The sequence below is a fragment of the Condylostylus longicornis genome, unplaced genomic scaffold (assembly GCF_029603195.1).
Source record: "Condylostylus longicornis isolate FDR11 unplaced genomic scaffold, ASM2960319v2 ptg000013l, whole genome shotgun sequence".
Taxonomy (NCBI): Eukaryota; Metazoa; Arthropoda; class Insecta; order Diptera; family Dolichopodidae; genus Condylostylus; species Condylostylus longicornis.
This window is the reverse complement of record NW_026577982.1, coordinates 16,931,254-16,957,110: the sequence shown is the minus strand read 5'-3', so window position 1 is coordinate 16,957,110 and position 25,857 is coordinate 16,931,254. Positions and strand designations below refer to the sequence as shown.

Sequence of the window (25,857 nt, the reverse complement as noted above, 5' to 3'; positions counted from 1 at the left end):
TTTCATCATACATATGTACTTCAAAAAATTTGCTTTTCATAGAAGTTCGATGTGGTGTGCTACACTTTAGAAATTCTAAATAAATAGCCGATCATTTAACTGGTAGCCAAAATGATTTTCGGTAAGCGGGAATCAAACTTAGCCCATTGCCGGTAAGTCAAACCGAATTGTACTGACAGATATAATACATTTATTGCTATAAAATTATGATTGACGTAAAAACTAATTTAAAATATTTTTTAGTTCTTTCACTGTACGCTTGGATGTGAAAATTCGAGTCCGCCAATGGTACAGTTACTATATTTTTTTTTTGGCAAACACATGCCGCATATCGCGTTTTTGTGGTTAAGCGCAAAACAACATATCTAAGCGATATCATACGAAGTTAATAATGGAAGTTTAGTTCATTCATTGTATTAATGTATTAATAGACTTTATTTATTGAAAAGCTTTTTTTATTATCATAAAGCTTTAAAAAAAATAAAAATTCTTCACTTTTCCATTCATAAGTAAAATAAATTTCCCCAGCATAGTAATATTTTCAACAAGTTTTTGTTGCCAAAGCCAATTGTCTAATTATTAAGAGTTTTTCGATTTAGTTGATTGTGAAAGCTCGTAACGCGTACAGTTAAGAAAATAAAATTTTCATATCATTTAATCACGTTAAATTTAACGGTGTAAATTTAATAACAAACATAAATAAAACCAAAAATAAAAATATATATGTATACTTACAAACAAATTTACATATGTGCACGATTACAAAAGCCTGCAAAAAATTCAAAACCGAAATAAAATTTTTATAGTGCTCATAAGTTTTGCATTTTATTGTATACAGGGGAAAAATTATTTTGAAAATTAGAGAAACCATTCAAGTGAAGTTTTTGCATTGTTATTTAATGAAAAATAAATTTTGTCAGTTAATTTTTTTTCAATTTTTATTGTGTTTCATTTTAGTAATATTATTCCTCAATGATTAAGAGTACATGCAAAATTAATTTTTTGCGATAATTAATCAAATTTACATTTTATTCAGTTTATGAATAACAATTATCTTGAAATTTTAAAAATTTTATCAAAATAGATATTAAGTCAAAATGACGGATGTTAATACATTGATGTCGTCACCATTTGTTAGAGTTAAGGTAGGTATACATACATACATATACGATATATTTTGAAAACAGTGTTTATGTATTTAAAAAATTGATTAGCATGCATTATTGTAAACAAATCTAATATTTTTGTTACCAAATTCCCATTATTAAAAAATATGATCAAAATGAACAGAGAGAAAAAATAACACAATATCAGGTGTTCAAACTTTAAATTGATTTTCTTATAAGCACTTTAATTGCTGATTATGTTTCGTAAATCTTATTATTAAAGTTAATCCTTTTCCTAATTTATAAATAGAGTGAAATAAGATTCATTGAAAGTTACAAATGTGTAAGGTATCACAAGCACGCATATCAATATGTAATATTTTTTTGTAATCTGCCACCTGTTTGAGTATAGTTATATATACTGAAATGTATCTATTTAACAATAACAAATATTTATATTCATGTCAATGTAATATGCATTATGCACAGACATACATACATTTTCGTATAGACACCTGAGAATCTTGTATTAGACTGTGCAACCACAGGCTCTTATGTCTGTTCTATTATAATTGTAAATGTTATTCTATTATAATATAAACAATTTGCAGTGGTCATGGATCAAAATCCTTTCAAATTTATAAAACATTTCCAAAGTTTAAGTATCTTGTTTAGCAAAATTATTCTAATCTTTATCAAAAACCGTTTTCCTTCTAAGTTAGAAGAGTAAGTACATTGAAGTTAAGATGGTCGTCATTTTGAATTAAAACAATCATAATGTACATGTAACTACTTAATCTATATACATAGTATAGTATATACTAAATAAAGTAGTATTAATTAGATCTACACAAAAGTTTCTTATAACATAAAGTTACTCATCTTATTGATTAACGATTTTAATTACATATTATCTAATTTTAATAATTGCACTTTTATAATTTTAGCTCGTTGCATTTATACATTTCATATTTATTGGCAATGCAATGCTAGGTACATGGATACCAGGGGCGTATATATTTTACAACATATTATTTATTATGTCAATGATGTGGTCCTTGCATTGTAAAGATTCATCTGAAGCAATCCATACCGTAAGTATTTATGTAAACATGTTCAGTATATAGATTAAATTTCTTTGAAACTTTAGTTGTAACACACAAACATAAGTATGTACTTATATTTTCTTTTTTTAAATATGCAAGGATTATTGTTTCAGTCTTAATTTTTAATTTCTATTCCTATGTTTTGCGGTTTTTTTCCTCAATTGAAATTAATTAATATGAGTATAATAAATAATTTTTGAATTTAATTTGTGGTTGAATACGAACAATTAAGAATTGAAAAAAAGGAATAAATAAATAAAGAAAATGAGGGAAGGTGAAGAGTTGGCAGAGACTTCTTTGGGAATACCCAAATTTCACTATATTTTTTAGAATTTCCAAAAGGGTTTATTTCTTTATGAAAGTGTCTGTACATAAATTTTTGGATGTGATAATAATACATAAGTAAATTTAGTGCTTATAATTTTCTTTTTTTTTGACATTGTGTTACATCTAGACTGTTTTTAGGTGAAATTATAAGGATGTTGTATTAGGATTAGGGTTAATACGCTGAAAAGCTAATCGTTAAGTGATAGCAAGAATTTTTGTAAAAAAATTAATATTATTATTGTAAATATAAACTATAGAATATAAATATAAATTATAGAATATTTATATAACAATGTTTTTAAAATTTTTACGGTAAATGTTACCATTGTACAGTTTACTAATTACTCATAATTTGTTTCTCAGAGCAAGCCCTATTATCTACACTTTCACAATATTTTAATAAGGTAGAGTTTTGTAACGGTAATCGATAAACCTTCTACTTTACCGATATTCGACAAAAATATTGCAAACGGGGAGATGAATTTTTAACAACTCGTAATTTTGATTAAAATTATTTTTTTGGTGGAATACATAAGTAAAAAAAAAAGAACAAAAAAAATGATAGAAAAAATAAATAAATTAGCGTTGAGTATGTAAATTTAGATTACAATTTAGAAAACAAATTAGGTCATTTAAATTTTGATAAAAATGCAATAAAATTGTTGGGGGAGATTTGTGATTTTGAAAGAACACTTGTTTTTGTGTAGCTAATAATTAATGATTTATCAGTGATGGCACATTGAATTTAATTTTAGTAATTTAATTGAATTGTTGCTATAATTATTTATTTATTTATACTTAATACATGAACAAATCTTTAAAAATTTTAAATAATTTTTCTCTTAGTTAATGAATTCAATTTTATATACTTAATCTTATTTTGCATAAAGTAGGAGTGTGTAATACGAGTTCAATCCGATGAATTAGAAAAATAGCAGGTACAGTTCAACTTAGAAAGTTTAAGCAGCAATAAATTATAAAGAAGGGAAGGAAATCGAAACTATTACTTTAGAATCACAATCACATGCTCTTAATTTGAATATTTATTGTTCGAATTGAAAAAGATTTATATTAATTTAATAATATGCAGGTTACACAAAGTTTCATGTTCCTTTTGCAATTTCTAATCACCTTTGAAACAAATTGTATTTGCGGGTCTTAGATTTGACACGTTCATTTTTTGAACATTTAAAAAAAATCACTTTATAGTTATACTTACATAATTAAGTTATATCGATAAATAAGATTTGATAATTTTGAAAAAGTGTTTGCTATAGTTATATACAGCTGTATTATAGTTGAAAATCCTTTTTTACAATATTTTTAAATTAAAAGAAATTAGGCACGTACGTCTTTTAAAGATCAAATTTTTGTTTTTGCATTTTCAACAATTACCTTATTTAATTTTGACATACAACTTGATTAATAACCTGTGACATCAAAACTAAATTTAAAGATTGAATTGTATGCATTAATTAAATTGCTTTTATTTTACATTTTAATTTGGATGTAATAGGAAATTAACTAATTAAGCGGTAACAAATATTTAAAATATTTAGTCATTGTAATAATTTCAAATTACACAAGTATTATGAAAATGCGTTGTAGTGTTTACATACAAATGTATGTAAATTAAATTGGCAATTAGCATATTGTTATTAAGTATTTAAATTTATTACATTATAAACAGGAAGGTAAGACACATATTTTTATATACACATGTCCATATAAGCATGATTAATATTTCTTAGTATGAATGTAATTTAATTTTGTGAAGATGTTACAAAGAAAAATTTCGTATAAGTTGGATCGTTATTATTTCAAACAAAGATATTTGTACTTATATGTCGTCGGTATTATGGAGGAGTCAGGAAACTGCTTTTTCAAGAATTTTGAGTTATACATACAGAAAAACTCAGGATTTTCTAAACTATCTTCATAAAAAAACCCACGTTAGTATTGTCGGAAAAATAGCATTGTAAATTTTACACATATCTGCAAATTGACATTATTGTCAAGTGCGTTTTTCTCGAAACACAAAAAAAAAAACAGTTTCGTGACTCTTCCATAATACCGACGATTTGTACATATATATATTATTTATTGTATATATATATATGTAGAAGAACACTAATGAATATGATACCTTTGCTTAATTCTTCTACTTGAAAATTATTTATCTCATCAGCATTATTTTGCAACTTAGCATATTTAGTTGGGCTTTCTTAACGAAAATTGAATTGCCAAACATGTTGCATAATTTATTTTCAATCATATACAATATTATGGTTTTATTTATTTAATTTTTATATATGTATATGGAAACTATAAATTTTTATTCCAATCTACAATAAAATTTCTACAATTTAGTATTGTTAGCAGAATTGATTTTAAAATTATTAAATTACTGATGCCAATATAGACACTGATACCTCAATTATATGTACGCAACAAAGGTTTATTTCATTACATATTTGAATTTGAATATTTTTCTAATATTTACGTTTATTACTTCTGTACAATTTACAAATTGTATTACACAATGGTAAACAACTAAAAGACTTGTTTTTTTTAGAATTAAATGAAAATTGAAGCTGCTTTTTTGTATTAATTTTATATAAATATTCTTAAATTTGAAAAAAAACGTGCTGATTTTCGACTTAATCAACAAAGTAAAAATGGTTGATTATTTTTTTATTTTTGAATTATACAGGAAACTTTTGTAAAAATTTGTAATAAGATCATACATAATGTACATATTTTAAAAATATTTTCTGTTAACTTACTTATAGTTGCAGGAAAAATCAGCAAAAATATATCGGAACAATAAAATTTTCAATTGCCAAACAATTTTTCTATGTTGCTTTTGGTTAAAACCATGGCTGTGTTTTTTTATTATTTTAGTATCGCAGTGAAAAATTAATTTAAAAAATTAAAAAAAAAACCTTAGAAATTTGCCAAAAGACAAAAATATATTCTGTACTTTCCGTGTTTTTCGAGCGGTTTAAGTTCAATAGCCTGACAAAAAAAAATATATTTAATTTTGGCAAAAGACAAAATGAGAATAAATTCTCTCGTATGTGCTTCAAAAATCCGATCCGATTAGAAATCAACATATTATTCTAAAAATAAATAAATTATGCGTTTTTTGTTTTCCATTGTGGTCAAGTCAATTGTTTTTTTCTTGCTACGTTCTTAATTTGTTTGTTTTTTTGTTTGAATTAGTAAAATATGTGTAAAAACAAAATGCTTAAATATTGATAAAATTACATTGAACAAAATTTAATTTTCTGTCGTTTATGTTATGGAATATATAAAATTTAAAGTCATTACGCATATTTTCACAATTTATTTATAATTTTTTTCAAAAATTTGTATTTAAAATTTATTTTTGTATGTAGAAGACAACCAAAATTTCATTTTAAATAATAAGACCAGGGAATAGCATTGAAAGGAACATTTTGGGGGCAATTGTACACTTCCTTTGCACTAAAAATTTTGTAATAGCTTAAAAATTTGTTTATGTACCTCAGTTTCATTTTACATACATATTATATTTTTACATTTAAATTTAAATAAATTATTTTAATTTTTAATTAACTTTCAATAATTTGTTTATCTAATCAAATACAAAGTTTAAAAAATAGAAACGTTTAATGTAGTGCGTGTAATAAGTTGTGCATACTGATACTGAATACTGTGTATAGTTAGATTTTTTCATTGAGGAATTTCATTTCAATTTTAAAATGTATGTATGTATGTATATATATACGTACATAATGTTTTTATTACAACAAATACTTCACTGTTTTCGATAATGCATAATTTCTCTTTAGGGATTGGGGAAAAAATTTCATTTTTGGTTAATAGTTTAGCAAAAGATAGCCTTACTATTTTTTTACAAAACCCTTAATATGATAAAATTTAAGGTTGTCATAGCACAAAGGTAAACGAAAAATTGATAGAGCCAAGTCATTATAGAGACATCTATGTTAAGAACTATAACAATATAAGGAGTATTTTAACTTATTATTTTTTTACCCATAAAAGGTGTGTTAAGACTGTTGAGGATATTTCGTGTATTTTTATAATAATGAGATTTAATCCAATGTATAAAAATAATTTAAATGGTCTAGTAACATGCGATCACAACTTCCTTTTTGTGTTGAATTGTAGTCTGTTAAAATTTAAAGGTTTTACAGGACTATAAGTTACAACACAAACTAATCGAGATACAAAAAAGTTTAAGTTCACAACAAAAATATGTAAATGATATAATTGAATAGTGAGAATCAATTCAATTAAATTTTATTGATACTATAAAAATGCCACATATATATAGTTCTATCTAAATAACAACTTGAGAGATTTTGAAATAAATACACGCCTAATCTTTGGCTTTGTTGAATTAAAGGTCTGCGATACAAAATAATTGAACCTGAAGCAAGGACTCAAAAGACTTATGTTACAAAGTGTAACATAAGTGTTTGTCAATAGTACGTTTCAATGTCAATGTAATGTTTTGTCAATAGTAAAGCGGTTTGATAAATTGTAGTCAAAATATTTTGAAAAAAAAATATCTATGGAAATTTTAGAACAAACATAGTTTAATATGTATATGTATGTACAAGTGAATACATTTAGCTATATTTTTGCCGTAAGCTTCTAAAAAAATTTAATTCGTTTTAGTTTTAGAAGCAAAATGATTTTAACATTTATAACATAAATATACAGTGCTTTCTTGGATTTATAAATTAAGAAGTTTTTGTTGAAATGAAATTAAATCAGTACCTTTGGTATTTTAAGACATCGAGAGCCATTCTAAAAATATAATACGCCCAGATTTTTTTAAATCTATCATTTATAAATAGAATTCAAGGTCATTAATTGAAAAATTATATTGAAATTTATACTATTGTTGTGCATATTATTTTGCTATAAGTCTAGAAAAATTCACATTCAATTAGATTTTAAGCTTTTTTATTTCTTAGCTCATGTATTTCAATTATACATTCATACATATACAGGAACTAATCTTCGTTGAAATTCATAAAAAAACTGGTATGTGATATTTTAAGCATACTTCTATTTGTATATATAAAAACTTTTAATAACGTTAAGTAGTTTTTAGTAGGAAAGTTTTAGTAGAAGTAGACTATAGTATGAAATTTATAAGCACAATAGTTTAAAAATAAATAATGATTTCCACAAATGAAAAATGTTTTTTAAATAGTTTTCGAATAAAAACACAAATATCATTGGAATTAACATTAAGTTGTACATATGTATAAGTGAGTCTATAATGGGTTCTTGGAGTGAAATATGATTTTAAAATTAATTTTGAATACATTTTTGTAAATGTCTGATGTTGCAGACAATATATTCAGAAAAAAAATGGGTGTTGTGTCAGGAATGTTTTTAAAAGTATAATAAAGAACCGTTCAACAATAACGTTTGTTTTGTTTTATAATTCAAAACTGATAAGTTATCTTGTCATGTGAAAAAAATTAAAGCTGTTATCTACTTTTGCATATACTATGTATGTAGCTTTGATGCGATAATTTGGGTGACTAAGAAAGTTCTGTTTGGGATTTAATTTTGTTTTCGCATTTTTTTCAAATATTACAACGGATTATAAGTACATTAGTTTTGTAAAATAACTTATGACGTTTTTGTTTTTGAAGACTGTAAGATATTCGAGCAAAAATACGAAACCGTTTCAAATACATCTCTATACGTAATTGTTTCAGACTCAATAGGTTTTTTTTTTTAATTTTCGCAATTGTTTAAAGTATATTTTTTACATACTTAATTCTTGGTTCTTTATTTGGATATAATTTTTAATTTATAAATCAGAGTGGAGAAACGCATACGAAACTTACGAAACTGAGTTAATTAAACTGAGAAGTTCGCAATTGTAAACTTCATATACAAATTACAGCTATGAAAGAAATTTAAACAAGAATAAATTAAAATTTATTTAATTAAAAATTTCAACAGTTTATCTTATGATGGACGAACGGCAAAAGTCAAATTACTAGTGAGAAATAATTTCATAAACATTTTTAAAAATGTACTAAAATGTCATAATTTTATAAACATTGAAGTTAGTCTATATATAATTGAACCCTTTTATCAATTAGTTATTCTGATTCTTCATGATTGACAATTGGTATTGAAAATTCAAATTTTTTTATCATTTGATCGCATGAATAGCTAAAAAAAGATAAAAATAATTTGCAATTTTGTCACATTTCAGAAAGAACCGAACTATTTAGGCTGTTGTTTATTTTTTATTATAGAAAAACCAATTACTTTTAATTTTCTCAAAACTTTCTTTTCATGCTAAAATACTTTTCTAATGTATAAAATATTGCCTTTTTGTTGTTATTCTTCTTGTTCTCAAAATAAAAGTGGGAAATATTGTTGTTATCTTTAAAGGTAAAATCAAAAATTATTGCATAAGAGGTAGTTGACCAGGCAAATTAAATGCTAATATAGTGAAAATAAAAACAGTAATTAATTGATAAGTGGTTTGTAACAAAAATACATTTATTAGGATGATTCCGGTCTATTGAGACTTGTGAAAATTTCGAAATGGAAAATATTGATCTAATTACGATTAGCATAGAGCATTGTTCTACTACACTCTATTACTCCAACAAGGAAAATTAAAAGAGCAAGTCTAAAAATTAAATTTTCCATTACTTACGTTTTTTTCCGTTTTTTGTTTACCACATAGAAATGAAATCTACGTACATACATATATTGAATGAGTCAAACACCTCTCACTTTGTCATCATAATTAAATACCTTTGTAGTGTTTTGGCATAATACTGTTAATATTATACATATGTATATACAAAGTATGTACTCACGTAGTTTATTTTTTTATTATTTATTTACTAATTTACTTATGGCCACTATATTTATGTATGCCGGAATATCGCAACAATACATAAAAATAAATTAATGAAAGAAATTAGAAAAAAATTAAAGGGAACAAAGTGTCGTATAATATTTTTTTTTATTTTTGAAAGGATTCCCTGATAGCAATTTAATATTATATCCTATTTTAAGAATTGATTTATGAATTTCGAATGCTTATTTTTGTTCTACATTTTGTTGACGGAACGCGTTATGACTGTTTTTAAAAAAGTACAGGAGCTGCAAGTTTGCATATATTGCGAGCACCCTTATTATCTTTTGCTATCTGGGTAAATTTACTTTTTATAGGAATCGAAAGCCATACGTTTTTCAACATATTGCACATACATTTTGATAGCGTTTTTTAACATGACATATTTTTAAAGAAACAAACTAATGTAAAGTATTAGAATGGAATATATTTGACCGTTTGCATATTTTTTTTTTTGTAACTCTGTCAATAAAAAGCAGAATGGAATGAATTTAAGTTGTTGCTAAGAAACGTGATACGAATTTCTTTACAGGCGGAAACACTTTTGATAATACTTAATTTGAAGTCAAAATCTTGACTTTTTTAGGGATTTGAGAAACTTGTTACAATAAAGCAGAAACATAGTTGCAAACGAGGAACTTTTGAATATGGTTATTTTTATAATTCAAATTTTGATTTTTGTTTAAAAAATTTGCAATATTTTATAGTGATTGCAATTTTAGTTCTGTTTTTAATTTTTTATATAGTCCGTACATACTTACATAAAAAATTTATACAATAAAACTAGTTTGAATCAAAAAATGGCTATGATAAAATTATATTAAAACGCAAATGTTGCGATTAAGATAGAAACTTGAAAATATTATAACAGACAGTTTGAGTGATAAGAAAGACAAGTGGGCTTTGTATAAAAACGGGCGACCGTTGCAATCTGGTAGAAAGAAATTATGAGTTAAACTTCTTTATTTTCTTTTACATTTCGCTTTCATTAATTAACGACGATTACACCGTAAGTATATACATATATACCGATTAATAGAAATTTTTTTGTGTTCATGTAAAAAATCGTTTTATTATTTTGTTAGCGAGGGTTGTGAGTACAGAGGGAGTTTGAGTTTGGAATACGAAATAAGAATTTTCTATACGCAATCATTTGTATGTATGTTTTCATATTTAAACAAAAGTAATTTATGACATAAGTATATATATAGGTATGTACTTTTAAAATAGTTATGATTTGCATAGTCGATATACATATGTACATAATGTTTATATACTTGATTGACCAAGAATTGTTCTTTTAAGGTTTAATATGGACATTGCCCCCACTCACTCAATTTTCTTTTTTGTTAAAGAAACTAAGTTGGCAAAAAGCTTAGTATTGTATATATTAAAATAAAATTAATGCTTTACGGAATTGTAATTGTATGTGCATGAGTTGGAATTAAAAATAAATAATTTTTTATATTAAATATTTTCGAATGCTCTTTTCCTTTACTTCTTTTTTAATCACAAAAATACTGTTAAAATTCTTACCGTGTAACCTAACAATAAATGCCACCATCTATGCTAATGAATTACGTAGTCTTTGATGTAGAAGAATGTACAAATACGAATAGAATTCATATGTATGTAAGTATGTGTATCTGAACCTTTTATATACAAATATGTACATAGTTGGTTGATCGCTTAATGACCTCATTCTCGTTTTTTTAAAGTTAAAATTATAAAAATGTTAAAATAATAAATTATGACGGTTTTGAATTTTCAAATAAATGCTTTTCTTTAATGAATAAGATTTAAACATGAAAATATTATTAAAAAAACTCAAAATTGAAGAACAAGGAAAAGTGAATTCAAAAGATTTAATGTGCTTTGCAAGGAGTAGCAATTATTTTTAAGTAAATGCTGTCGAAAGAATTATTTGACATTTAATTTTTCAGAATATTACCGGTTACTCTGGGTCAGCATAAATTAAGCAAAGGGAGTTATTGAAAAATTTTACACATAGAGTGAAACGAAAAATATTTGCCTTACATATGATAAAATTGTATATTTTCATAATACTGAAAACCTGGTAGAAGTAGTAGCAGCACTATAGGAGAAGAGGACCCAGCCCGACCCATCGGCAACGTTCAAATTAATACTCGACAACTCTACATGTAATGCAAACCCCAAAAACCATCTATTGGACCAATCCTTTGTGAATCTCAAGAGCCGCGTCAAAGACTTCCGTGACAAGTCCTATAGAATACGCTTCGTCTTGCACATCAGAGACTGACAGGTATAAAGAACATGTTCCACGTCCTCCACCTCCACAATTTATTGAAATCCCCTATATAAACTCCGTAAACGGCAACGACGTAAACTCATGCACCGACGTAATCGGCCCTCCTGCGTCTCTGCACTGTCACACCGAAACTAACCTAACTGAATAGGACTCAAAATCTCTGCCTGAAAAACTGCACAGCCATCTGGCAGCGTAATCGACGTCTCCAACCCGATTTCGCCGGAAAAAACTCCCGGTATCTTATGTGGTTCTAGTCATCCGTATAGATGGACAATCTTCCTCTCTTTCTGGAATCACAATCCCGTAATCCACCTCCAAGTCGGTATATGGCAACATTAAATGAGACTTAACTAGCGCAGAGCCTATACTCCCTCAAGATCCTAATTGAACTAATTTATCTAAAGGGCAAGGTAATTAGAAAAAATTTTAACATTGGCGAATATAATTATGTATATTTACGTAGCTTTATAGCAATTATCATGAAATTTGTAAATTACCATTCAATAAATAGATGAATTTTAACTTTTAGAAATTAGAAAATCTTAGGTCACTTCGACTTAAAGTCATTTCAATTCTTGAAAAAAAATTATGATCGATATTATAATTGATAATAAGTATAAAAGTAATAAGTATATACATAAATATTTTTAATTAAACCTTATTATCCTTAATATCCGTAATACCTATTTAGGCATATATGGAAATTCGACTTTATAATTGGGTCATGCGGGATTTAATATTATTATTATTTTCAATTTGTTTATTCTAAAATTCTACTCTTTCTATATCAAACAGAATAAATAGAAATTTTTACTTCTGTAAATTTTACTAAAATCATTTTCTACTTTGTAAATTTTAAATTTTGTAAATTATTATTTGAACAAAAATGTTTTAAATTAATAACTAGCAATACAATTCACACAAAATGCAAATGAATTGAGTAAGAATTTAGCTATTATAATATTTTCATAAAATATGAAAAAAACTGAAAACACTGAAGCATGTGACTTCTAAAATTTTTTGTTTACAAATTAAGTTATCACTTTACAGTTTGCATATTGTTTTTTATAGTTTGTATATTGTGACACGCGTAAACTAACATAAATTTTTAAATAAACACTAACGAATTAGATTAATCATTTTCGATTTTTAAAACTGATTTAAGTGGACTTAAGCTTTTTATTTTATTATTCTGCATTATTATAATATTAAAATTTTTATTGATTATATTGCTTAAAATAGGTATTGCGCTCAGAGATCTTCCTAAATCTAGAGAAATGTTAAAGAAACACAAATAAACCATTTGCAGCGATACATCGATCAGTAACTTCACTTGTCATTTTGTAAAAAATTTAATTTTTACACGGGACAGTTTTTTGTTCATATTTTGCTGAAATTTGGTATTTGCCTTTGTTGCCGAAATCTTGACTCACTTCTACAATCGGCAAAAATTTATGTTTTATATCTCAATAATCAATACAGAAACATCGCACAATCTCTACAATAATTTATCAGTTTCTGAAATATTTACTTTCAACTACTTCTGAAACTGTTTCACAAAATACCATATAGTCGGTTATGTGCTGTTCTTACACATCGGAATATTTTTATTTTTGCTCGTGTGCGTACTTGATAGTAAATATTTTTAACCTGATTAAATTATCATGTTTTGACATTATGTGAGTAAAAGTAATGGATAATTTGGTGATTGTTATATTCCACATTCTTATCACATTCCTGCAAAATGTTATTTTTATTAAATTATTTTTATATTTATTTTAAAATCGCTGTTAATGCTAAGAAACTGTTAATGATAGTTTCATTTCTAATATTTATGGATAAAGTTTAAGAAAACGGAGCATCTTTATGTAATATGTCAATTTAAATGTTTCATAAAATAGGTTATTAAATAATTCTCAAATATAATATCAATAACTCAAACGCTAATCTCAAATATCAAAACATTTGTAGGAATTATGTCGTGAACACTGAGATTGATTGTATTTGTTTTTCTTTTTTTTTGGTACGGGGTATTTTTTTATTTTGATTTAATGAAGCTAAAAAAATTTCTCCACAAAAGTAATAATTATGAATTCGCCCCAATCCCAAATTTGTCTACTGGACAAATGCGGCGAGTTGCGTATTGGCCACCACTATTCTATATGATTATCTATAATTATTTCTTAACCTAAAATACATAATTTGAATTTTCTGTCTTACAATATTTGAGTTTTATATAGATATATTTAATCGTATTGTTTTAAGCGTGACAATTAAAAGGTCAAATATTAAAATAATATTTTGTTTTCAAGGATATTCTATTCCAATATTGGTTATTCCTCAGCAATGTGGTCTTTATTTTAAATTTGTTATATTTTCTAATGATTAATTAAAGGTTTTGTGTTTCTAAGGAACTTTAGTCTTTATTTGTGTTAGTTAAATAAAACCAAAAAGCAAAAGTTGTAAATTTTTATTTTGTATTTATTTTTTTTTGTGTAAATTTAACATGTGGTCCAAATTTACATAAGACCGAGAAATAATAGAATTGAGCATGCCAACTTTGTGATACGTACATATTTGTTATCCTATCTACGAGTAAATATGCCCTAATTGACTATTTTAATTTATGCGAAATTTGAGTACTGCGATTTCAATATTTTCTAAAATATAGCCAAGCTACTATTGAAGTTGTATGGCAGTTACCATAAGGAATCAAGGAATTTCAATGACTTTTAACTAACACAATTTTTTCCTTTTTTTTTACTGGGAAGAAGGAAGAAAAATCTCGAAAGACACTGCCAGACGAAAAGCAGTAGCGTGGAACTTTAATTCACTAAAAACACCCCCATCAAAATAAATTATAAAACTAATCGGAAGTGATTTACTCGTACCTTTAATTTTGGTCCAACTTTTTTGATTATTTACCAGTTTTTGATCTGGCACAATAGCGTACTAAGTACTCATTGTTTCAGATAAAAAACATTAAACTAACTCGAGAGCCGCCACGATGTTGACAAGATTGGACAAACGCATTATATGATTGGCTACTTGCTTTTTAATTTCGTCTGTGACAGTTAGGGTCGTGAGATCCCTGTGCATATCCGCATTACGGACATACCAGGTGGCGTTTACAATGTCTCGTAATATTTTATCTTGAAATCATAACTGAGACCATAACTGAATACCGTAAGCCAGATATTGGCTTAAATATTTAATTATATATCAAAACTTTGTTGTATATTGACAACGAAGAACGCCTCTCAAAAGCCATTTAAACTTCCTGTTTCCTGCTCGAGTTGAGATCTCTTTTTCTTTATGTGCTTCCTCCATCTGAACTTTGCGTCCAATGTCATTCCCAAATACTTCGCCGTGTTTGCGAACGCAATTAGGATGTCATTTATCCAAACTGAAAATGAATTGTCAATTTTCCAATTAGTGAAATTCACAAAATGACCTAAATAATATATTCGCTTGTGCGATATTTTAATATTATAACTTCTATAATTTCTGAGATATGAAATTATGTATGGCAGTATAGCAGCTACCCGAACCAGTACTTCAATCATTTCCAATTTAAATAGGGTTTTGGCATTTACCATAATAAATCATTTGTGAGAATATTTTGGTGAACTTAGTTCAGTTAGCTTTTAGGTTGGAACGGACGGATAGACGAACGGACTGACGGGCGGGCATACTTTCACACATGTGTAAAAACTTCATAATGATAATTTATGTTGTTATCTTTAATGAATGTAAGTTTTTCAATTTACGCTGTTAAAAACTTAAATTTAGAATACAAGAGAATTCGGACGGTAAATACTATATGGAGATAACTGTGATTTACAGCAAATAAATTCCGATAAGTTCTTTTTGTAACTTGCAAGTTCTTGCTTGATAGAAAAAATAATATATGTAAACAATAATTTTGTAAACTGAATTGAAGAAATATACTTAAGATATTCATGTACTTACGAGTACTATTTCAAATTACTAGAGAAACTTTATATTATTATAAAATGAACTAATTTAATCATATAATTTTAGTTTCATTTTCGATAATTTGATATCCAAATTTGAAATTTCCTTTGGTTTAAGGTTCGGAAGGTTAACAATAATTTAAATTCCAACTCCCTTATTGTAAACGTAAACATTGGAACCCTTTTTAGCTGTTCAATTTATTTTTGGAAATAGACGAATAGTCATTAGAAAATGTAAAACTTTCGTGTACAATTTATGATACGTGGTGAACACAAGAAAAACTATTATTTTTCCCTAGATTCAAATAGCTATCAAAATATAAATATTAAAATAGAATTAAACACGTAAGTAATTTTTCTGACCTCATTTGTATTTTTTTACCATTTAAAAAATAATTTAATAAAGTAAAAATAAGTAATAAGTGAAAGAATGCAAACCACCTTTAGAAAATCGATGAGAAATGTGAAAAAAAAACTAGAAAGAAAAAGTTTTTGTTCTTTCACTTTAAATATATATACTTTAAATTTGTCCCATTTGAGTAAAAGCGAAAGGGAGTTAAAATGAAAGGAATTAAATCTCTTAGGTTACGTGTACATGTCAGCTTGTCTAAAAGTAGGACGTGGGTATTTTTTTCATCGTCCAGTGTATACAAGAAGCGATAGTGTTATACGTTCTGTATCCATTAGTATTGTATAATGAAGTTGTACGCTATTCAAAAATTTTGCTCAAATTGTAATGAGGAAAAGTTACGGATAGTTCTCAAGTTAATTTATTGAAAACGGCGGGCAGCGAACGAGATAAACTAACTTAGTGTGTAAATAAAAATAGCTCGTCTACGATTGGGATGTTTCTGAAGGGGTTTTGTGACCTCGATGGGAGTCTTGGAGCTTGGACTGATTTCAATATTGCAGTTTGTTAAGGTCTCAACATATTGCTAAAGTAGGTGAGGATGCAATTTGCAAAAGATTCTATGGATCGACGTGTGAAGGGCCTAAGAGCCTCGGTCTTTTGCAGGATAAGTCGTCAATTTCTCGGTGTTTCAACAAAATATACGAATTATTAAAGCTAGATATAATTAAAACTTCTGTGTTGTAAAGAAGAAATAAAACTATACGCTTCAAAAAATTCGAAATTTTAAGCAAAGATGAGCATGCAATGACTTTCTTGATTTATTATGTTTTAATTTTTCAATCTTGCAATGAAAATAATTCCTACAATATTTCTTTATTTTTCCCTCAAATCAAGATTTGTAAGTATTGTGCATACATATATAACCCTTCAGGGCATGTGCATATATTTATACCTCCAACTTATGCTATCATGTATGTTCATTGCCCCATCAAATTCATTAATTCGCATTCATTGAATGACGGTGGGATTCAAATAATTTCCTTCTAAAAAAAGGTTGAAAACTCGTCCACAACAAATAAACTCGTCCACAACAAATAAACTCGTCCACAACAAATAAACTCGTCTTTCATTCTTTCATCCAGTTTCCAAATGTTTGATATCTTTAAATATTCAGTTTCGTATACCCATATATGTAAGCTACATTTGCCTTTGTTGCGAGAATATTATCTTCTTCCTTTATTTTCTTTTCTAACTTTATTGTCAGTTCTCTGTAAACCTAGCGGTGTTATAAAAGAGCAAAATTAAATAGTAAATACGAAATGTAAGGAGGTTTTTGAACTCTTTTCAACAAGAAATCTAGAACTCAAATAACTCTTAATAATCAAGCGTCACGAAAAAGGAGAGAACTGATCATTTTTAAACTTTTCATTTTGGAATTAAATTTTTCAGAGCTGATTGAATTCTTCAATAATTTAATTTATGTTAATACGAAGCAAAAACTTATTTAAGAACACATACACGCATAATCGAACATAATAATTAAGATCTCTTTATATTTTGAGAATTAAAGAGAGACTAAGAAATTTCTATTGAAACGATTAACAAAAGAAGTTTTCTTTTTGAATTAATATATACATAATTAATTTTTATTTACTATGCACTTGCAGATCTCGTTGAAAGATTGAAAGTTCAATTTACTTAGTCGTTGAATTCAAACATTTTTTATTAAAATTTTTTTTTTCTGATTTTGTTGGTGACGAGGGAAAAATCAAAACAAATTCAACTTAACTAGTACTTTACTTAAAATGGGTAAAAACGATGTAAAATTATTCACTGAGAAAAACTTTATAGAAATTAGATATTTTTTATACTCGTAAACAGAACAGACACAAACTATATCCGAAATCACAACAACCATAGCTAATTTTCACATGTAAATGTATTTCCTACCCCATTATTTTTACTTTGAACATAATTCAAAACAGTTTTAGAAATATAATGTTTTCAAATTAGTTATACTTTTTGTCCGTTTATAAAAATAAATTATCTAGTTAGAATAAAAGAAATTTCTGAATGGGCTACAATAATTTGGCATATATTTTGTAGCCAAATTCAAAATATTTTTCGGGGAATTGAGAAGTATTTATAGCACAATTGCAAATCAATTTTTTCTTATTTGGTAATGCTATTATTTGAATGCCAATAAACTTGTGTCCATCAAACCATTTTTAATTGAGTTACATTTAGTGTTGAAAAACGAAAAAAGGCTATTTATAATAAAAGGGCTATTTATAATATATTTACAAAGGGCTTGCCAAAAGTGCTATTTATACATATGTATATCTTTGTTACAATATTTATATACCAAAATTGGATTATCTTCGCAATTCCTGTACATTATATCCTATTTATTTTTATTTCACCCATATAATTGGAATAATTTGAACGCATTTGACTATAAGAAGTACTGAATTATGTTTGTGGTATATAAAGATAAAAATTATTTCTTCTTTGAGTAAAAATATTACTCAAAGATATCAGATATTTTATTTTCAAGGCAGAAATAGCTTCGAAATGGTTTATGACCACTTTAGATATGCTTTTTTTCAGTGTGCTTATTATATGTATGAACGTATTAAACCTTTCTTATTTTAAATTTGCTCTACTGTTTAAGAAAATAATGGTGTGAGATATAAATATAAGTGTAAGTTTTTGATCAACGTCGAAATCTGAGATGGTTTAATGACATCTGTCTGTCTGTCTGTCCTAACGATAACTTAAAAAGTTAAATGATATTTAAATTCGATTCGCGGCAGTGATTCTAGTAGTTGTCTTTAAACTTAAAAAATTATTTAACTATATTTCACAAATTATGGAACCTATAAGAAATGTATAGAAATTTAGCGTAGACAAGTATATTATCGGGACTGTTCTAAGTGATAAAGAATTTTAATTTTTTGATTTCTTAAGGTAGTTACAAATACAGCTTCATTATAAGTTATGTTTGGTCACATTTTAGAAAATATTGAATTTACAATTCTGAAATTTGTATAAATTAATATACGCATTCCGTGATTCTTTATTTCCCGACCATTTAGTCGAATACAAGAGGTTCAACACCACTTAGATATTTTATTTCTTTTCTTGTAAAAAAATCCAGCATAACCTGTCCCATAGTCAGCTATGGCATATTTGTTCGCTCAAAGCATAACAAGCTCGTAGAGACACCACCGAGTTGACATGATCAACTCTATTTTTTCTCGTTTCTTATAATAATTTTACACAAAATAAAAGTAATAGCTATTTATTGTCCATTGTACGCAACGCTTAATAGGTTTCTCTAATTATGTTAATTATTTAAAATGATACTATATGAAATATACAAAAATTGACAATTAATGATTATGTTGGATTAATAATATTGGTGCATTGTATATATTATATGTAAAGTATCGATTTCATATTGAAATATATAATTTTTTTACAATAACAATGGATGTTTATACTTGTAATATATGTATATTTATGTGTATATGTATGTAACAACTATCAAATGAAATAGAAATGTTTCAAAGTATAATATAGAATGAAATCTGATATTATACTCGTACATACATACGTATATTGCTGCCCACATTCGATATTTCATCATCATTGAGCATAGCTGGCTGATTATTTTACCTTATATGAAAATACAAAGTTGGTTACTTATATAAAACGGGTCTGATCTAGTTTAACAAGTTTTTTTTCTTTTAATAATAAATTTATTATGTATGTAAGTATGTTGATTTAAGTATAACAGGATTTTAACCTTTGATTATTATGTCAACATTATGTCTTAAGACTTGAAAAATATTTTTCATGTCTTAAAACATATATATATATACAATTATCTATGATTTCATATATATATATATATATATATATACATATATATTCACTGAAATCACCCTATGTACATGTATTGTAAATGAATAGAAGTTTTATTTTTGAGTATATAGTGTGAATTTGTTTTCTTTTCTAAAATTATTAAAATATTTTGTTCGCATCATAAACTTGTGAAATTAAACAAATGCGTGATTTGGAATGTACGACAAATTTTAAAAAATCCATGACAAGTAGATAAATTTTCTTTTTGTTCAAGTTTTGACCATTGATACTTTTGTACCCCTCAAGTATTTCTAAGAATGTTGAAAAAAAGACCTGATTAGTTTCACTTTATTCAACTGTCCGCAAAGCTGCATTTTTATGCATTATAAATTCATCTTTCGCTCTATATTAAGAAATTTTTGATCTAATTCTCGTCTCTCCTTAAAAGTTTCATATAATAATATTTATGCTCTCAAAATCGTACATGGACCAGTTTGTGAAAATTAAATGTTTTGAAATTAACAAACGTTTTTTAAATGAAGGACGTCTTACATGTTTACAATTTCAATTTTGAACAAAACAATATCCCGAAACTGTAATATTTATCAAAACCATATTTAAGAGCATAGAAGCTAGTAATGTTGAATGTAATGTAATGTAGTGTTTTTAAGTTAAAATAACATTTCCTATAGAAATTTTAGCTTTTATTTTATTAATACGTATATTTTTTCTGTTTTCAGGCACTTATTATAAATGTAACAAGCATATTCTTTGATTTAATTTGTATCATTGCATTCTTCAGTCATATGAGTAAGTATATTACATATATGAAATTTTTTGATCCAATATCAAAAAGTGCATACTTAAAACATTGATTTTTGAATTTTAGATGGCTGGGTAATAGCATTTTCAATAATTAACTTGATAATACGTCCGTTTACATCGATTTTACTGCACCGTGAATTAAATGAACGGGGTGGCGTAATTTCAGCACCTGTAACTATATTTCCAGCTAAGCAACAGAGATCTTATGAAGATATTGATAGACCTCATCAACCAGTGCCGACTAATAATTCACAACCGCCACCGAATGTTTCAAGTATTTTTTAAACAAAATCAAAAAAATATTAACTATTTATTAGATTTTAAAAATTAATGTTATAAAAAAAATATTTATTTAATATCTTGTTATGTCATTAATTTTTAGTAACTATTAACGAACGACAAAAAAACTGATTTGATCATAAAAAAAGAAAAAGTCTTACATATTTTTTTTCTTAAAAACCATCTTAATTAATCAAAAATATTTTTATTTTATTTTTTTTTTGAATACAGGACCACAAAATCCAAACCCTTCAGTGTAATTGCAGAGCCTATATAGATTTGTTTGCGCTTTAAAATAATGTAGATACATTTAATTAGATCCTCTTTTTTAAAAAAATGGTCGACTTTTGTGCTAAGAAGATGAAATTTAAATAAAATAAAGTTTAAGAGGTAAAAAATTATAAGTTTAAACAATAAAAAGATCGAAAATCTAGATTCATTCATCACTGTATGTCTATTTCATATTATTTTCAATGAAGGTGTGCATTTGCCTCTAAAATGCTAACAGTTCTCATAAACACTATAGGTAATAACTTTCATTTTTTCATTACTTCCACTTATTCCAAAAGCGACTAATACCGCGATATTCTTTGTTCATTTAAAATGTATTATATAAGTTTAATATCAGATTAATTTAATATCAAAATTCATAACCTGCAGAGTATGCGTTAAATTTCGATTTAATGCGTTACTCTGCAGGTGCAGATTTCGTAATGAATTTATTGCTCAATTGCTTTCTTGTTTTCTTAAACATTTTAAATTTATAATTGTGTTTGTGGTGTATATTAAATCATTTCTAATTTAGGAAGGTGTAAGTTTTGCAAAGATCGAATCTTTATCTTGGTTCACTATAGTTTATTTGCTTTTATCTTCATTTTACATTAAAATCATTTTCATTATATATTGGGATTATTAATCATGCTCACTAATTTCCTATATTGTTAATTCTTATTTTAATATTTTTTTAATGTTAAATTTCTTTAAAATTCGCCAATATTCTTGAATTCGTCAATATTTCATTTCTCGACTGAAAAGATGGTTTTATATTTAAGGCTAACTTAAACGATTACTTCTAATTTTTAAAAATGAAATTTGGTAAATTTTTAAACTATAAAATAAAAAACAAGTTAATAATACTAAAATATTATAATTGTGTGTATAAAATAATAATAATAAACTGTTTTAAATTTTTATTTAAGTTTAAGAATATTAAATAGAAAAAAATTACTGTTATTTATATTTTAAATTTTTTAATTTATATTTGTTTTTTTGTAAAATTTTAATAGAAAATCGTTATTTTAATTGTATATGAAAAATATATGAATTGTAAACAATATTTTAAAAATATTTTATACATTTATAAAGCAAACTAATAAAAAACAATTTAAACAATATTGAAATATCAAACAATATTAAATTTGTATAATTTGTAATATTAATAAGAAAGCATCATAGAAATAAGATAAAGCAATTTTTTAGTAAAAAAATTAAATTTAATCGGAAATTTGAGGCATAATAACACAGCCTATACCTTATTAAATATTAATAAGGTATAGGCTAAGGTATAGGGTCGCATTTTGAAGTTGAATAGGCCGCATGCTTCCCATGGTCCGCACTTTGCCGACGACTGGTGTACATGATTGAAAAATATTACCAAAAATAAAATATTTTAATTAATGGTACTGAAAATATCTGTAATAACAATTCCATATAATAATAAACTAAAATTTCAGTATACATATTAGTTAATTATTAAAATTACTCGAACAGTAAAAGTTTTTGCAGAAAAAAAAATAAAGCAGAAATAAAGTAAACTAAGTTAAAAAATTCAAGTAAAAATTTAAAATAGAGTTTAAAAATATTTTCTTTTAATTGTAAAAATTATTTAATTGCATTGAACTCTAATTATTTATATTGGAAATATTTAAAAAGAAAGTAGTCTTGTAATGACGACAAATTTAATTCAATCTTTCTTAAAACAAGTAATCAGAAGAAATAGAAAATTTAAAACACCATTGTACATTAAGTTGAGCATATAAAATTTTGCTCTATTATTGAACTAGCTAAGTTTAAAACCCACATATTTACATTTTTGGATGGTAACAAAAGAAAATTTTAGTTTATTGTAAAATTGTTGTTAAATCATTATAAAAAAAATATTTCCATTCTGTTATTTATTTTTATTTTAGCAAAATAAAACAATCTAAAAATTTTTAAATCTACTATTTATGTACACCTTTTCCAAAATTTACTCTGGAATAATTCACCCATTATTAACATTTAAAATTATAACTAAAAGTAAAAAATTTGAACCAAATAGTATGTAAAATTTTTTATAAGTCTAATATCAGATTCATTTTTTAGGTGTACCAAAATAATCACATGAAATTTATCACCTGCAGAGTAACTCATTAAAGCGAGTACACAAAATCAAATAAAAAAAACTACCTTTTTAAAAATTAATATGACATTTTTAAAGAAAAAATTATGTTATTAATAAAAAAAACTATACGTACTCGTATATAAAAAAACATTTCAACTTAATTTTTTTACAATAAATAAATTAATAAATTAAATTTATGATCAATTTAAATTTAACAAGTTCTATTATTAAATTTTATATCATGTTATATTGTAATCACAATCAGTGGAAAACGCTTTTATTAAATTAACTATATAAAATGTTAATTTTGCAAGATAAATTTTTGTTTTTCTTATTTTTGAATACATATGCCAAATCAATTGAAATTTTACATAATTAAATGATTGTATAAATATTAAATTTGAATTAAATTGAAATTTTAACGTATAAAAAATTTTATAAAAAAATAATTACATAAAATGTAAAATTTTTGAAAAACAATAATGGCATTTCCTAGTTTAGTTAATAAATTAATTCAAAAATAAATTTTTTAAAATTAGAAATTAATTTAAGATTTTATCAAAAAACTTGGTGATGAAGACCATTTTTTAGTCTTTAGCCATTTTAGTGCAATATTGTGTTAATTATTACAATTTAAATTATTTAAAAATTATTAAAAATTATTTGGTATTGTACCAAAAACAAAAAAAAGAAGGTTTTTATATGCAAAGGCTAGGGGATTTTAGTTACAAAAATGTTACACTAATTTATTATACTTGGTTATTGATAATGAAAATGGGAGTTTACCAAACTAAAATATTAAAATCAATTTACTGAAAGATTTCTAATTAATTTTCTTATATTACTTTTTAGAGAATTTTAAATAATCCAGCAATGATAAATTGTTAATGTTTTGTAAAATAAAAATAAAGAATTTAAATTTATATTCAAGAAACTAATTAAATAAAGTATACTTCATAATTTTACTTTGGGATTATTTAAATGCTATCAATTGAATAAAATCGAATATTTTTTAAATAAATGCAATATATTTTTAAATCTTATAAAGAATAAACTTTTCTATTTTCAACACATTGTTTTTTTTTTTGTAATTGTATAGTGATTAAAAAATTTTACTTTACTTTAAGTTACGTGACAAAGCGTAAAAGATTTTATATTAATCAGAAAGAATGTAAATTCTGGAGATTAACAACTAACAGTTAACAAAAAAGTCGTAATTTAATTAAAATATTATAAAATATATTTATAACTTAAAATAAATGAAATTTTAATGATGTATTTGTGTATGTCTGGCTGTTTGATTTGATTTTTAAAATTTTCTCTATTAAGTATTCCTTGCTCAAATATTTTAATTTTTTGCAACTTGAAATAACTCGTAATAAACATTACGGTTAATAAACATTATTAGTTATTTGTATAAGATTTTATCTCTGATTAAATTCTCACAAAAAATATTTAGCAATATTTGTTCTAAAATAAGAAGAAAATCCTTTTTAAATTTAAGGGGATTTTCGATAATTCAAATCGGAAAATCAGCAAAAATAACATGTCTGAAATGATAGTTATACTTAAAGTTTTAAAAGAATATTTAAGGTTTTTTTATAGCTACTGCAAAAATATTATAAACTAGAATGCCGAATAACTATTATAAGATATATATTTTGTTTCTGCAGATTTTTAAATATGAATTGAAAAGACTTAATTTTCAATTTAGAAATTTCAATATATATACATATGTCTGAATATATACATACATCTTCATAAACTAAAATATTAATTGAAAAATTTTTTTTGAGAAGAAAATGGATGGCATTTCTCGCTCTTGTGATTTATAAAATTTTAGTTAAAAAAATTATACTTCTTATTTTTTTAATATTGTCGAAATTAACTACTACGAGCAAAAAAAGTATTGAAATAGAGAAATTAATTAATTTGATTTTTTTCTAAATAATCAGATAAAACAAGAAAAAAGAATTTAACCCTTCTTGAACTTGATTAATACTAAAATGTGAATTCTGAAATATAATAAACTCCCCTGTCATCTATTTAAATACCATAGAGATTCATTTTTGAATTTTTAACTATTGCGATATGCGCACTACCGTTCATTTTTGAACATCACTATTATAACTTTGGATTCAACATTACTAATTGTGTAAGATTCTAAATATTTTTTATATATAAAAAATGAATTTCTTGCTGTTGCGCAGTTTTAGCAAACAATTCTTACAAAGGTTTTGTTTGTGCTCGTTATAACCAAGTTTATTATTATAGAATTCAGCTTTGTACGAGTATATATTATTATTTAACTTCATTTGACATTCATTATCGTGATAGCCTAAGCGTATGCAAAAAAATTAAGTAAGATTTTAAAATATAAAAGAGATCGTGTAGAAGTAAAAGACAAAAATTGAAATGAATAA

The 25,857-nt window shown here is 25.2% G+C and overlaps 1 protein-coding gene across 4 annotated transcripts; it reads left to right on the top strand.

The window, feature by feature from the left end:
- The first annotated feature begins 609 nt into the window (after positions 1–609).
- LOC129605286 (uncharacterized) lies at positions 610–24,763 on the top strand. Of its 4 annotated transcripts, none has more exons than XM_055514945.1 (6): positions 610–1,145; positions 2,054–2,200; positions 20,688–20,757; positions 20,837–21,046; positions 21,283–21,441; positions 23,416–24,763. In XM_055514945.1, the coding sequence occupies exons 1-5, from the start codon at positions 1,098–1,100 to the stop codon at positions 21,309–21,311; spliced, it is 504 nt and encodes a 167-aa protein (XP_055370920.1). In that variant the 5' UTR covers positions 610–1,097; the 3' UTR covers positions 21,312–21,441; positions 23,416–24,763. The 4 variants fall into 4 exon arrangements, with proteins under 4 accessions (XP_055370920.1, XP_055370918.1, XP_055370921.1 ...); XM_055514943.1 differs by having other exon boundaries at positions 22,087–24,763; XM_055514946.1 differs by having other exon boundaries at positions 20,837–21,441; positions 22,087–24,763.
- The last annotated feature ends 1,094 nt before the right edge of the window (positions 24,764–25,857 follow it).

Bases quoted from the DNA above. Each gene is read 5' to 3' on its own strand.
- LOC129605286 (XM_055514945.1), top strand. From the start codon at position 1,098: ATGACGGATGTTAATACATTGATGTCGTCACCATTTGTTAGAGTTAAG. The intron at 1,146-2,053 runs GTAGGTATACAT...TTATAATTTTAG, and splicing joins CACCATTTGTTAGAGTTAAG to CTCGTTGCATTTATACATTT. The intron at 20,758-20,836 runs GTAAGTATATTA...TTTGAATTTTAG, and splicing joins TGCATTCTTCAGTCATATGA to ATGGCTGGGTAATAGCATTT.